This window comes from Branchiostoma belcheri, unplaced genomic scaffold, assembly GCF_001625305.1.
Source record: "Branchiostoma belcheri isolate BF01 breed outbred unplaced genomic scaffold, Haploidv18h27 scaffold3, whole genome shotgun sequence".
NCBI lineage: Eukaryota > Metazoa > Chordata > Leptocardii > Amphioxiformes > Branchiostomatidae > Branchiostoma > Branchiostoma belcheri.
The window spans coordinates 2,639,167-2,653,807 of record NW_017803909.1 but is presented as its reverse complement, the minus strand read 5'-3'; the positions used below and the strand labels follow the sequence as shown (position 1 = coordinate 2,653,807).

Below are 14,641 nucleotides of genomic sequence, written 5' to 3'. Positions count from 1 at the left end.
CTACCGGCGAGCGCAGTTATTGCCGCAAAATATTGTCTGTCTGTTGAGGGGATATATTTGAACGGAGCCGAGCTGGTTCGCTGACGATTGTTACTAGACAGAGGTTTGTCAGAACTTCAAATGGAAGATCTAGGTAGCTATAGCCTGGAATCCAGCCTTGTTATATGTAGCAATGAGGCGATGGTTCTTCATAGTGTCCCAACGTTGGTGGGATAGCGAATCTTGGGGGACGAGGCTGGACTCCAGGCTACAAGGAAACACCCTAGCTTATCGCTGAAAAACATGCATTATTATATATTGTGATAGTTTGAAAACGCTTGGAAAGGAAGCCTTTATAAATCATTTTAGCCCCATTGTTAATCATAAGCTATAATAATGTGTCCTATATGATAAACATGTCCGTATCCCGTGGAGATATTAGCACTGTATCAAATATACATGGACATCATAATAGCTGCCCTCCCCCACCACAAAAAAATCACACACGAGTACAGGTAGGTACCGGACACGCACAAGGCACAGGATACTTTATTGGCCCCATGATGTTTCACACAACACACTGGATGAATTTTTCCTGGTTTGAAAATGAAAGCTCATCATGTCTTTAATTTCATCAAACCAACGCAGTACTCCGTGAGGCACTAGTCAGCGATTTCTGGAATCGCAAATCACACATTACATCACAGTTGTCTAGAAAGCTATAGAGAAGCATTGAAAGCATTGCACAATAAGGCTGTTCAATATTATCAGATACTCGTAGCAATAAAGCTTTCCAACAACGAAAATGGTACCTCCAATGGAGGAATGGCCAATGCATATTTTTTAATCCAAAAGATTACAGTTGTAAAATCCTGTTAAGTAAAACATAGATTATGTGTAGTGGTAGGATTCTGCAGAATTTGTAAGATAAACTCTATACCTTCAAAGCTAGAGGTTCGTGTTGTTTTTAGGACGTAAAGGGGAGTGGCCGGGGTACATTCATGTTGGAGCGTCTGGCTTGCATTTTCCGACAACATGTCTGATAACTCCGTCGGCATCCAACTGTCGTAACAAGGCATACTCTCCGTCAAAATCGTGACTTTCGCTGGGCGTGTGCTGGTCGTAGTAGTGGTAGAAAAAGCGCTCACCCTGGTACATCGGCATGGGGTAGAAACCGTACATGGAGATCCTGTCACAGAAGGTGGAGGCCAGGGCGAAGCTGTTCAGGCCAGTCGATGGGAAGTCCCACTCTATTCCGGCTAGTTCTTTGTACACCCTAGTCGGATTTAATAATGAAAATCAATAATCAAAAATGTACAAAGAAGATCAAGTGCAAAAATCAAATGCGCATTAAATGGAAACAGTTTAATTATACAGTGTAGTGAAGGCAAACGAAACTAATACTTTGTGTTTCGTACAGGATGAACCATAATCTTGCTCCATAACATATATAAGTTAACGATATTGATGGAAATGTATTCTACCGTTTGCTGTCCTGGAAAGACGTGGCTGGAAAAGCAGTGATGGTTGGTTTGTTGTACAGTTTGATTGCAGTCTCGACTACCTGCATCTGCAGCCATCTTTTTTCCTTAAAGGCCATGGCGTAGCTAAAGATCATCCCAGGTGGATCAAACACGCGAAGATGAGGCCCGGCTATCGCCGATGTCCCACCGAGGACTTGACGAAGTAATTGGCTGATCTCAGTCAGTTGCTTGCCGTTTACAATCGTCAGGTTAGTCCTGCTGCCGACATCCCTCAGAAAGGGACGTAAAGGCGCCAGGTTAAAACGGATGACAAACTCGTGAGCGTCTATCTCAGCACCACAGCTGCTATGGAGGAGGATACCGCTGTTCCCCACCACTGCGCATGTCCGGTAGTGCTTGATGGGCGTCTGTACGACGTTACAGGGGCTTTGAGGCGAGTCGCGAAGCGTGAACGTCTCTGGGTCACACTTTTCCTCGAAGATATTGTAGTCCGAAAAATAGATGATATGTTTCTTTGGATCAAAATATTTCCTGGTAATATCCCTGTGAAAAAACAACAGCAAAACAGTCAAGAAATGAAATTAATCTGGCTTAACTTTGTAGGACTCTAATCCATGATTGAGGGGTAAAACGGAAATGTACGAAATCCCCATAAACTTTAATTTCCCTGGTTTCTAACATATACTTTTCTTATAAGTAGACGTCCGAAAACTCTGAACCAATATCAATCGTCTATTTATCATTTAAAATTGAAGTTACTTGTTAAAGCTATGAAAACGTCAGTTATACTATACGTCAAACAAGCGTCCAATTTACCGCACTTTCCAAATGTTTGTCATGTTGAAGTGGTCTTTCATCCTCACCATGGGCTGATCGGAAAAAGTCTCCACCGGCCGGCGGGTGTAAGCAGTGCCCAGCCGGCTCACGTTCAGTGAACGGGCGTTAGTTAGGACCGTCAGGGTCAGGTCGGCAGCTTGTTCGTACACCCAAAACATCGCTATAGTCACGAAGCCAATGCCGAAGAATATTTTTGCGTAGAAGAATGGTGTGAAAATGACGGCCCTCTTGGAGGTCAATGGTGTCAGCGGATCTGCAAGAGAGCACAGTGCAATAAAAGTGCCGTTTTTAACTGTTAGACAAGACATATTGTAGGCTATCGCTAGTTTCATGTAGTAAAGGAACACGCGCATAAACACTGTGTTCTGCGGGTTCTGACAGAAAATGAGGAGTTTATCTCTAGATGACTGATGCCTGTCGACGGACACAGATCGTAACATTAATGCCCTGTTCTTACACTAATACCCTGTTCTAAACATTAAACATGAAGCACGTTACAGCTAGGGTCTTGGCCTACTTGCACGCCGTGTTAAGAACTACCAGTGGCCCGGGGCACAATTGGGCACGGTTTGTGTTTACGTCAAGAATGCTGTGTTGCCCTTTCACCCCCTGACACGGAAGTTGTAATTAGAAATCATCATCGCCCCCCCTCCACTCCAATTATCCCCCCCCCCATGTAGTCCCACTCGGCTACTTTCTATGTGTAAAATGTATGTCTGTCAATATACAGAATGGTTACTAAACACTAGCATTGATCATTTTTTCCCAATGCATATAGTTGACAAAATTAGCTGTATGTACTAGGTGTGGCCTAGAATTGGCACGGGTAGGTATTATCTAGCCTCTACCAGGCTTGGGGAGGCGGCTGGAAAGAGTAGAAGAAGGCCAAATAGAGAGATAGCAATTGCCATGGGGAGTTGGTTTGCTGGAGAGAGTTCAGGAGCGGCAAACCGTTCGATTTCTCTCCAGCAGATCAACTCCCCTGCCGTGCTATCTTTCTATTTGACCGACTTCTACTCTTTCCAGCCGCCTCCCGAAGCCTGGTAGAGACTAGGTATTATTCGTCATTTCCCACACATTTTAATTTTCTCACGGTGCTGCACCATTCGTCATACACAGGGACAGTAACATGTAAGTTTACTCACCCATGATTAAACACTCATGCCCGGGTTGAAACAAACTGGTTGTGTGTGTAGCTGAAGCCGCAGGCTCAGCAGTGACGTTTCTGTGTCCGGAGTGCCTCTCTGTGTGAAGTGACCTTGTACCACACGTCGCACGTCGACGTCTTTCAAACTGTCGTTATGCCGCGCACATTGGTACATGGGCTCCTACATCTGATGTACACCTTCCACAGGGACCTATTTAGAACCATTAACGACTGTGATTTATGTGCACGTGTTACCAAGGTTTATACTGTAATTCACTTTATGTTCACGGTAGCAAAACTTCACGGTCTAAGAAAAGTGGACATGTTCACGGAACTATACATTCACGGTGGCGACAGGTTCAGGAAAAAGAAAGTCCAGGAATTATTTGTTAACTGTAATAATAAGTTCACGGTACAGAAGTGACAGTGAAAACAGTGAGCATAAAAGTACTGTGAAAAAAATCAGTAATTAGAGAGATATGCTGGTAACCTCGAACCAAAACCCGTCCGACGACTGTCTAATTAAAGCTGCCCCCATCCGGCTGGTGGAATTATTGACATACGTGCACTGCACTCGCTCTGTATTACTCCAACTTTTGCTGTGAATCATTGCGGTAAACAGTAGATCGTTGTTAATGGGTTATCTTGAAAATGAAAGGCATATTGAATTCTAAAAAAAATCAATACTCCCTGAGCCATGGGAATAATACACGCCGGTTCTACGCTTCATTTTAGCCAGTTAGATAGCTCTATGTAACAGTTAGTATTACTTAGAATTAACGGCACTGAAAAAGTTTCTAAATACATGAATACACAACTAACAAACAAACCAAGGAGGTTTTTAAACCTCCTTGAACAAACTGAACTGGCAACTCAAGGCCTAAGATAATAGATTTTTCACAAGGTCCTAAGGGAAGAATGAGATGGAGTAGAAGGTAGGTATAGGCGGTTTACCGGTTATGTGAAACAAACAAAAGGTATCTGGCGAAGTTTGATATTTTCTTCTATGTCCTAAATGTTAAGCGCAAACATCTAAAATAGCCAAATAATGTGTTTATTGATCAAAACTACATATATTGCACAAAAATGTTTTCCACACGTATTTTTTTAACAAGATGAAAACTATGTCTATGAGGTAGCATGTTGTCGTCCATACATTTAGTTATTGATTCAACTTTGAAAATTTTTTATTCAACTCCATCGAAAGCTATGATGACCAATTGAAGCTAAAGGACAGAAAATGAATCTCCATCATATTATGATGCAACAATTTGCAACAACACGTTTTATTTTGTCTCAATAGTTCGCAATGCTCTCTCAAGATTTGCCATGATTTTACAGTCATAAATTAGCTGCATTAGCTGCACAGAATCCGCAAGAAATTCGAATTCACAATGACGAATAAAACAAGAAATTCGCAAGAACTCTAATTACGTAGCAGAGGTGTAACATCTTCAATTTCTTGTTGAGTCTTGGAAGAGGTGCTAGATGAAGGTCCTGTGTTGTAGAAGCCTTCGTTTTGACTTCGTCCCGTTAACATAACCAACAGGAGAGTGTGCAGTCAGGTTTTCAGAATCTATATTGCATTTCCCGACTACATGTCTTATAACTCCGTCTTCATCCATTTGCCGTAACATAGCATACTCTGCGTCGAAGTCATGTCGGTCACTGGGCGGCATATTGTCGTAGTAGTGGTAGGGTACGGGCTTGTTCTGGTAGGTAGACATGGGGTAGAAACCGTACATGGAGATTGTGTCACAGAAGGTGGAGGCCAGGGCGAAGGTGTTCAGACCAGTCGAGGCAAAACCCCATTGTTTCCCCACCAGCTCTGTGTATAAACTATCAAGGTTAACAAAGATTAGCTGAGAGGTTCACAAAGATTGGCCGAGAAGTAGCGATGCAAAGGGCCATTTGTTGAGGTGCAAGGACGATAACTAAATAATGTTTTACAAGTTGGAAAGCTACAAATTATTACGTTTTACATCGCCATTTTAGTCAGCTTATCATTCTTCATTTCTGTCTACGTACGTGTACTGTTTAGACATTATTTTTGCTTTCAATCATCAAGTATTTTCTCTTCTATTGTGTTAAAAAACGTAGGGAAACTCACCGTTTGCTGTCTAAGAAAGATCTGAAGGGAAAGGCCGTTATGGTAGACAGGTTGTTCTTCTTGATGGCAGCGTCGACTATGTGCATCCTCCGTTTTGCGTTGGACCCGACGAAACCGAAGGAATAACTGAAGACCATCCCCGGCGTCTGGCCGAGACGAGCCAGCATGGCTTTCCGACGTGTCGCGTTGAATGACTGAAGGGCCTCGGTGATCTGCACCAGGCGTTTAACATTTATACTAGTCAAGTCAGTCCTACTGCCTACATCTGTTCTATACGGGGAGACGGGAGGCAGGTTGGACCGGATGACAAACTCGTGAGCGTCTATCTCAGCACCACAGCTGCTATGGAGGAGGATACCGCTGTTCCCCACCACTGCGCATGTCCGGTAGTGCTTGATGGGCGTGTGTACGACGTTACAGGGTCTGGGGCGGCGCGGGTGCGAGTTGCGCAGTGTGAACGTCTGTGGGTCACATTTCTCCAGGAAGACATGGAAGTCCGAGAAATAGATGATGTGTAACTTGGGATTAAAATACTTCCTGCTGATGTTCCTGTAGAAAAAAAAGGTATGTAAACTGCTGGCGTGTCGCTAGATTACGTCATTTACACCCATTTACTACATATTACGTAAAAGTTAGCTTTCCTTTGATTTTTGAAGTGTCGAAAGTATCATTGATAGAAAATTTCAGCGAGAATGCAATGTCAACAGTATGTTTAACCTACTGTACTTTCCAGATGTTTGTCATGTTGAAGTGGGCTTCTCTCGCCGCCATAAGTTGCTCAATAGAAGCCGGCGGCGGTCGGCTATCGTCCGGGGTAGTCAGGTTCAGCCGACGGGTGAACACCCGGTTCAGCTGAAGCGTGCCGGTCAGCTTGTACACGTAGAGTAACCCGATAGTAATCATGCCGACACCGGCAAATACTGTAGCATGGAATAATGGTCTGATCATGACGCCCCTTTGAGTGGATGAAGCGTGTCAACCAACCTGAAAAATGGCATCATTTTCTGTTTTCAAAACAAACTACATGTAGTCAAGGAAGACTTCCTGCAAAAAATAACCGTTCATCATCATCATCAAAGTAACCGTTGATCACGGATTATGAGGACTTCAAGCACTCTATACCAAAAGACTTTCACAATAGACAGGTAAAACTGGTCTCTGTATTTTCGGCACTGGTAAAGCCAAGGTTTGAATACATGCAGCTATCCACACGTATTCTGAATAAGTCAAGCTAACTCAAACACGGATTTCTTCCGCTCAGTCTATGACCTGAGGCTATTTTTCGGGGTGCGCTGACATGACGACAATGCCCGTATGCCCTTTCACCCCCTCTATTGTTGATCAGCTTCAATTAAGACGGATATAATTATATAAATAGAAAACACAGTCATCTAGCCAACAAACAACTGTTATATCGTCTTCTATATGTTTCCTATCAATCCCAGAAACTATAAACATACGGTTTGCCAAAGTGCTAAAGTACAAAGTAACGAAGAGAAGTTCAAGTTTCAGTAACCGTTCGTGCCTGCTGTCTATGGGTCAAAGTAAAACCAAATATGTAACATCACCCGAATAACCATGGGCTAGGCTATAAGTTTGATAGTGTAAGTCATCGACAGGCACCTACAGGGTTTTCTCTTCACCCATAGCCCAGAATTTGGGGTATTTAACGAACAGTTAAACCTGATTTTTATTCTGTCTGTGCACGGTTCGTTCGTACATCACTGCTCACGTGTACAGGGGGTTAGGGTAGAACGCAGTTGCGATGTGAAGGAGTCTAACCACCATGGGATATAACGTAACACTTACCATGACTGCAGACGTAGCTATGTGAGATGTCCGTTTGGTCAGGGGCAGTGAAACTGGGCTAAGCCAACAAAAATGACCTTCGCAAAGTCCGCCATGACGAAACTAGCCAGCAGGCACTAAGCGGACCGGTTTTTCTAGCATTTTTCTACTGACAGTCAGCGACATGCTTTAGGGCACATACATTTGTACATGCATGGTTTCTCCGTCACAAAATGGACACCAACAACTCATCGATATTCCGTTTGAGGTTAAAATTTAGGGTTTGCGGATTCTTCACATTTCTCAAAGGTACTCTTAAATGTTGTACCGAGTCATTATAGACGTATTTCTAGAGGCATTTATCGCAATAAATATAATGTTTGTATAAGTTGTCACTTAATTAATAGAAAATGTTCTGTCGCAATGTAAAAGATAAATGGGCCAAACAAAGATCATTTATTGGAAAATTACTAAGGTGTGTTTCCCTCCTGAGTTGATCAGTGATGAGGATCATGAGAAAATTTGAGAATTTCGAAGTTGCACGATGAAGGCTATAATCACATCAACGTAGTTTTCAGGCCTGTATGTGTGATGCCTGTTGATTGGCCTGTTGTTAATCTCATGTTAACTTGATTATCGATCGAATTCAAATTTTGCTCATGATTCACAGGTGGCACCTACAGGTGCGTGAAACAGGCCTTTAATTTCCAAGATGGCGAGTGTGCATGCATGGAAGGGAAGAACGAGCTGGGTAAAAATTCCGCCCAGGAAGACGCGCCACGCCCGTTTTGGTGGTAAGTTGTACCTAAATTGTCATACATATTCTATGGACTATTGTAGATAAAACTTCGTTAAGTTGAATGAAGCAAAAAGATAGAATTTTGAAAATAAGTTGTGGCAACTGTCCCCCACGAGTTAACGCTGCACTATGTTAAGCAACCACTGGGGGCGCATTTGTGTCGTCCAGATAGAGAATGTCTGAATGTATCTTAAATACGGAGGATGAAAAGAGATGAAAAGACAGTTAGAACCATAGCCACCAATTCTTTGAACATGGGTCAATCAACTATTCAATGATGGTGACACCAATATCTTAAGAGGTGTACTCTGTAAACAAACCGCTAAAGGGCGCTCTTAGAGTATGCACACACATGATGTGACCCTAACCTCAATAGCTTTGCATGACTCGACTTGAACGCGGTTTGTTGTTGTTGTCCTGTGTGTTTTGGTCAAATTCTATGCGTTTCAATGTTAACCAAAGTGTTCCGAAGCCAAGAGCAGACAGAAGTGACACGATAGTGCCGTTTGTGAAGAGGTTACATGGACATGGTGATAGATTTGGAAGGAGGAGGGGAGACAGACGACCGGTAAGTCGAGGGTGGTGGTGGTAACAGAGTTGTTTATGTAGATATCCAGGGTAACGTTGATGAGTGGTACCATGATTTTGTCGATAGAAAGACACCAAGAATCCACGATTACCGACACGCGACCGAAAGCGCTCCGATCATAATCGGAAAGGCTACCGAGCGTTCCCGACGGCCGCACCGGACATTCACGACTCGACTATATACAAGATGGCCGCCCGGATTGTCCACTAGCGTTGTTTCAGTGGTTGTCGGTCGCGCTGTGGAATATTTAGGCTGATCTGAACATCGGCAACCCGGCCAATTATGCTTTTATACTGTAGGGAAGGTCGGGACAGCAAAAAACCGGGCCGAAAACGGAGCATCATATAAATGCATTTCATATGACGATATGTTGTTGGCTATGATGTTTTTGTGACCTACTAGTACTAATATGCTAGTAATTTAATGAATGTCAACATAAGATGCATGTTGTTCTTTTATTTGGATTATGATACCTTATGTGAAATCTTGTGTAAAATGTATCTTTCATGTGATTGTTGGTTGTTCAGTACTCAGTAGTCTATATTTACAGTGAGTAACAGCTGTTTTATGTACTCATGTTCTATGTGTTCTTCACCCAACCAAAGCAGATTTTAGAACATATGTGAATCATGATACGTATACCTTATGTGATATCATGTGTGACTGAGATGTCTTTTCATGTGATTGTTGTTTGGTTATGATCTACATGTATGTTCACTGGTTGTTGTGCTCTTCTTTTGACTAACAGTGTTCCCTGTGCTCTTCCCCCAACCAAAGCAGGACTGTTTTATAACATTTATAACAAATGTTGTAAATATTATGATGTCGTGCATGTTATGTGAATATTGTAAACACTGGTGTACTTGGCATACTATCTTGTGCATTATAAATTTGGCATGAAATTTTTCTTAATGTTTATTTCTCTTACACCCTAGCTTATGGAAAGCTGGGATTGTACCTGACCATGTTCCTGTCTGTGTGCTGTGGGACCTGTCTGTGTTCCTGTCCATATTCCTGGAGGATCTATCAGCTATCCTGTGTACCTGTGTGTCTTCCTGATGGACCTGTCACCAATCCACGAGACAAGAGAACATCGGACCTTGACTGTGAGTTGGCTTTTATTTTTAGAACTCTTTCAAAAAGGGGTACCGGTCTGCATGCCGCAATGTCTAAGCGCTTGTATTAGATTTGCATGATGTGAAGTCAGGTTATTATGACTTTATGTTGAGTGCATGAATGAAGTGTAATGCCGGGTCACTGCTTTGCATACTTTTGTGCCTTGCAATTTGAATTTTGAAGAATTCGAAGTAAAATGAGTTTATGTTAAGCATCCAGTGACTGCACGAAATGGAGAATTATAAATCGTGGCCCGCTGCCTTTCGAATTAGTGCGAAGAGTGATCGGGACCTCCCATGCAGACCCCTAAAAATGACAATGAAATATGTTAGAATAGGACATCGCAGTATTGATCATCTGAATTTTTCATTCCAAACACCTGATTAAGTTCAAACCAGCTCTCTCTACTATTCATTGTCATTTTTTATTGAAAGAGTTCGCATTTCTTTACTAATATCTAGTTTAAGGTTGTGACTTATATTAGTTTGCATTTATGGTGTAGAACACAGTTCTACTTCTAGTACATTTTCCTAGTAAGGAAAGCACTTCAGGTACTGTCTGTTGTTTCATTCTGTATAGAAATGGGATACGTTTTCAAAAGCATTTGTGATCAAATTCTTTTCCCTGAAATGAAATGCTTTGGTCACATAATGATTGTTAGAAATATGTCTTTACAGAAGAGGGAAAAGGCAATGTTGTGCTTTCCTTCTGTAGTGTGAAATGTACTACAGTACTGTAAAGCTGTGTGTGATGTTTGAAAGGGAGGAATTGAGTTATGGAATCAGCGAAACAAAAAATCTTAAAGTTTTCTTTTCGTGAGCATGACAATTTATGCGTTGGTGAAGGTAATAAGACATGCCAAAAACACTCAACATTTTGGAAACGGTCAGAAGTTTCAGGTAACATCCACTGCCTTTCGTCAGTAACTCTAAGAGAGCGCAGGAGAAATGCAGGTTTATAATAATTTCTTTATTTGCAAAATTGTGCCTGAATGCCTTTTAGATTACAGTCAAAGATACTATCCGGTACAATAATAGGAGACAGACAAGTAATGTCAGGAAAAACGTATACTTCTACTACTACGCTTGCTATTATGAGGTTTGACTTCTTTGAAGGCAGTGGATAATGAATAGTCGCACATTCTGCATAATGAGTGGGTTTTGTGATCTTAGTAGAAACATATTAGTCTTTTGGTGATCTTCTAAATGATGAAAGGATGGAGAAATTGTAGCAGTAACTGTCTGAAATAATCTGTTTCTGTCAGTTTCATAGTGAGAACACTGGCTAACAAAATGTGTAAGGGAAAACAATTTTTGGAAGTCAGTAACATTCTGGTTATTAGATTTCTAGACAGTGTAATTAAACAGTACATTAATTAATAAAAATGTAGATAGAAGCACGATATTTGTAAACACGTCTAAACAGCTGTAGTGAGAGGTGAACACAATTAGGATTACTAGCCAGCATTTCACGGAAGTTTACGTTGTATAGCTAATAGGTATTGTGGACAGTCAACTTTTTGCAACCACATATTAGTTTAAAAGGTACTGTAAACAGTTTCAGTGTGACACAGGTAGCATTTAAGGGTAGTTGTAAAAGAAATAATCGTTAAAATCTAGATGTAAATATAGCTTTTGAGGGAATAATCTGAGGAAATACAATAATGTAGTTTTGTTTCGCTGATTTCTTTTAAGTCATGTAGAACCCAGACTTTGTTATAATTGTTGATAGACTGGTAGCAACACTACTACCTCCTGTTGGAAAATTCAGGGCTTGTCTCATGTTGATCTAGTAGAGTTTGACAGTGATGTTTTGCACTAACAGACTTTATTTGATGAGCTTGAGAGTAGGTCTGGGTTTTGGAGCATGAGGTTTGAATTGTTACAAGTATGTTAACAGTGATAACAGAGTTTGATTAAGAGTTTGTATCACTGCATGACAAAACACAATTCCTCTCTTTCCATTCTTCCAATTCTAATGTCCTTGGGCTTAGCCTGGAGGAGGAACGTCTGTCCCAGGGTTCAAACTTATACATGTCTCGTCTCTGTGTAGTAGACTTGTTGACGAACAACTTTGTCCGTTATCAGGCCTACTACGCTTAAACGGAAAGGGGGATTTGTGGATTTTTGTTACCCTGGCCCAGAGGTTTTCTCCTCCAGGCTTAGACGCTAGGTTTTGTTGGTTGATGTATATAGGCCTGTTGTTTAAGTTCACTCACTTTTCCAAAACTTTGGACCCTTACACTTAACTTTGCCAACACTTGCTGAAAATTCCCACCAAAAAAACTTGGGACCTTCACTTAGTTAATTGTCACTTTGGACCTCAACACTTGGTTGATGAATTGTGTAAAAAAATTTTCTGTTGAAATCCTGCCTGCCAAAAACACATAATTGGGACCCGCAAGTTACTTGTATAAAAAAAAAATGTCTCCAGTAAAACGAGTCCTTGGTCCCACATTGCACTTTTAGTCATTTGAGATACAGCATGTCACACTTTCTGCACTGTGCTTTGGACCTTTACAGGCAGCATTTAGCTCCATTCTTACTGACATAAACTTGCATGTTGCGTGACATAATATCTTGCATTTTTAAGTAAGGCCAATACAGTGACTTTTGTTTCTCTGTCTTCAAGATGCGGACCTGGAGACTGGACTGCAGCAGGAGGAAGAACCAGACTTTTGTAGGCAGGGCTGCGTGAAAGAAGATGGGGAGGAGTGAGTATGGTTTTTTTATTAACACGAGACAACACTCCCCATGCACACACTTGCACTCACATTTCTCTTTTTTCGTGAGGAGCCATTTAACGTTTATTGTAGCCGGCAACTTCAATTTCATGTCAAGCAACACTGAAAAATTCTTCATATTGTATGGTTACCCCTAAATTGTTGCTTGACAGACCTTTACACTTAAATTCTCCCGCCGAAAAACTTCGCATCTAAGCCGGCTGCATGAATTCCACGTTGTTTATAATCCTCTTCATATTGTATCAATCCCAAATTGCCCCCAAAATTGTCGCTTTTGACCTTTACAATTAAATTCTCCCGCCAAAAAACTTTGAATCCTAGCCGGCTGCATGAATTCCTTAGTCATCCTCTTCGTATCGTATGAATGCCAAATTGCCCCCAAAATTGTCGCTTTGGACCTTTACACTTAAATTCTCCCACCAAAAATCTTCGTATTACAGCCGGCCGCATTGTTGTCGTCGTCACCCCCAAAATTGTCGCTTTATTTTAATTAGACCTTTCTTTACACTTAAATTCTCCCACCAAAAATCTTCGTATTACAGCTGGCCGCATTGTTGTCGTCGTCACCCCCAAAATTGTCGCTTTAGACCTTTCTTTACACTTAAATTCTCCTGCCAAAAAACGTCTAAACTACTTACCTTGTTCAGTCCATTTTCCCGCCAAAAAAAAAAATGATTAGCACCCTCACCTGGTTGATTAATTGGATTAAGTTTTCCCGCCAAAAAACTTAGTATATAGAGCACTCTAACCTTGAACTTGTGCCCCCCTCCCCACTCTTCCTGCCCACCTCCCACAACTCAGAGTAATATATGTTAGTTACACTGTTCTCTGGACTTCTTTGAACATGTAGTCACCACACTCTGGTAGCAAACACTTTCTTGATCGAGTGCAGTTTTTCCACCACTTAGACTTTAGAATAATCTCTTGCTCTCCTGATCGGTCAATTGCACTGGTATACTGATGTGTCGAAGCATCAATGTCTCCGAAAAGACATCCCCCGGGGAGTACACTTAGTGCATTGACCGACCAGGAGAGCGAGAGATTATTCTACAGTCTAAGTGGTGGAAAAACTGCACTCGATCAAGAAAGTGTTTGCTACCAGAGTGTGGTGACTACATGTTCGAAGAAGTCCAGAGAACAGTGTAACTAACATACTCTGAGTTGTGGGAGGTGGGCAGGAAGAGTGGGGAGGGGGGCACAAGTTCAAGGTTAGAGTGCTCTATATACTAAGTTTTTTGGCGGGAAAACTTAATCCAATTAATTAACCAGGTGAGGGTGCCAATTATTTATTTTTTTTGGCAGGAAAATGGGAATTAGTGTGCAATTAACATAAAGATGGACAAGTTTTTTGGCGGGAGAATTTAAGTGTAAAGAAAGGTCCAAAGCGACAATTTTGGGGGCAATTTGTCATTCATACGATACAAAAAGGATGACTAAGGAATTAATGCAGCCAGCTAAGATGCCAAGTTTTTCGGCAGGAGAATTTAAGTGTAAAGGTCAAAAGCGACAATTTTGGGGGCAATTTGGGATTCATACAATATGAAGAGGATAACAACGTGGAATTCATGCAGCCGGCTTAGATGCGAAGTTTTTCGGCGGGAGAATTTAAGTGTAAAGGTCTGAAGCAACAATTTAGGGACAATTTGGCATTCAACCAATGGCATACAATATGAAGAATTTTTCAGTGTTACTTGACATGAAATTGAAGTCGCCGGCTACAATATAGTTATACATTAAATGAAAAAAGAGAAATGTGAGTGCAAGTGTGTGCATGTGGAGTGTTGTCTCGTGTAAATAAAGAAACCATACTCACTCCTCCCCATCTTCTTTCACGCAGCCCTGCCTACAAAGTCTGGTTCTTCCTCCTGCTGCAGTCCAGTCTCCAGGTCCGCATCTTGAAGACAGAGAAACAAAAGTCACTGGATTGACAACAGCAATTGGCCTTACTAATCCAAGATATTATATCACACAACATGCAAGTTTATGACAGTTAGAATAAATGTTGCCTGTAAAGGTCCAAGTCACTGCAAAAAGTGTGACGTGCTGCAT

At 41.6% G+C, this 14,641-nt stretch overlaps 2 protein-coding genes across 2 annotated transcripts; both read right to left on the bottom strand.

Moving 5' to 3' along the window:
* Nucleotides 1–132: 132 nt before the first annotated feature.
* Nucleotides 133–3,699, bottom strand: LOC109473826 (alpha-2,8-sialyltransferase 8B-like). The gene is made up of 4 exons (XM_019773914.1): nt 3,446–3,699; nt 2,280–2,553; nt 1,464–2,006; nt 133–1,255 (listed from the first exon to the last, which is right to left on the bottom strand). The coding sequence occupies exons 1-4, from the start codon at nt 3,447–3,449 to the stop codon at nt 979–981; spliced, it is 1,098 nt and encodes a 365-aa protein (XP_019629473.1). The 5' UTR covers nt 3,450–3,699; the 3' UTR covers nt 133–978.
* Nucleotides 3,700–4,878: 1,179 nt separating this feature from the next.
* LOC109473825 (alpha-2,8-sialyltransferase 8B-like) lies at nt 4,879–7,467 on the bottom strand. The gene is made up of 4 exons (XM_019773913.1): nt 7,367–7,467; nt 6,279–6,541; nt 5,558–6,106; nt 4,879–5,286 (listed from the first exon to the last, which is right to left on the bottom strand). The coding sequence occupies exons 2-4, from the start codon at nt 6,503–6,505 to the stop codon at nt 4,932–4,934; spliced, it is 1,131 nt and encodes a 376-aa protein (XP_019629472.1). The 5' UTR covers nt 6,506–6,541; nt 7,367–7,467; the 3' UTR covers nt 4,879–4,931.
* Between the last annotated feature and the right edge of the window lie 7,174 nt (nt 7,468–14,641).

Bases quoted from the DNA above. Each gene is read 5' to 3' on its own strand.
- LOC109473826 (XM_019773914.1), bottom strand. The intron at 2,007-2,279 runs GTAAATTGGACG...GTTTTTTCACAG, and splicing joins ACAAACATTTGGAAAGTGCG to GGATATTACCAGGAAATATT. The intron at 1,256-1,463 runs GTAGAATACATT...AAATCCGACTAG, and splicing joins TCTTTCCAGGACAGCAAACG to GGTGTACAAAGAACTAGCCG.
- LOC109473825 (XM_019773913.1), bottom strand. From the start codon at position 6,505: ATGATCAGACCATTATTCCATGCTACAGTATTTGCCGGTGTCGGCATG. The intron at 6,107-6,278 runs GTAGGTTAAACA...TTTTTTCTACAG, and splicing joins ACAAACATCTGGAAAGTACA to GAACATCAGCAGGAAGTATT. The intron at 5,287-5,557 runs GTGAGTTTCCCT...TAACCTTGATAG, and splicing joins TCTTTCTTAGACAGCAAACG to TTTATACACAGAGCTGGTGG.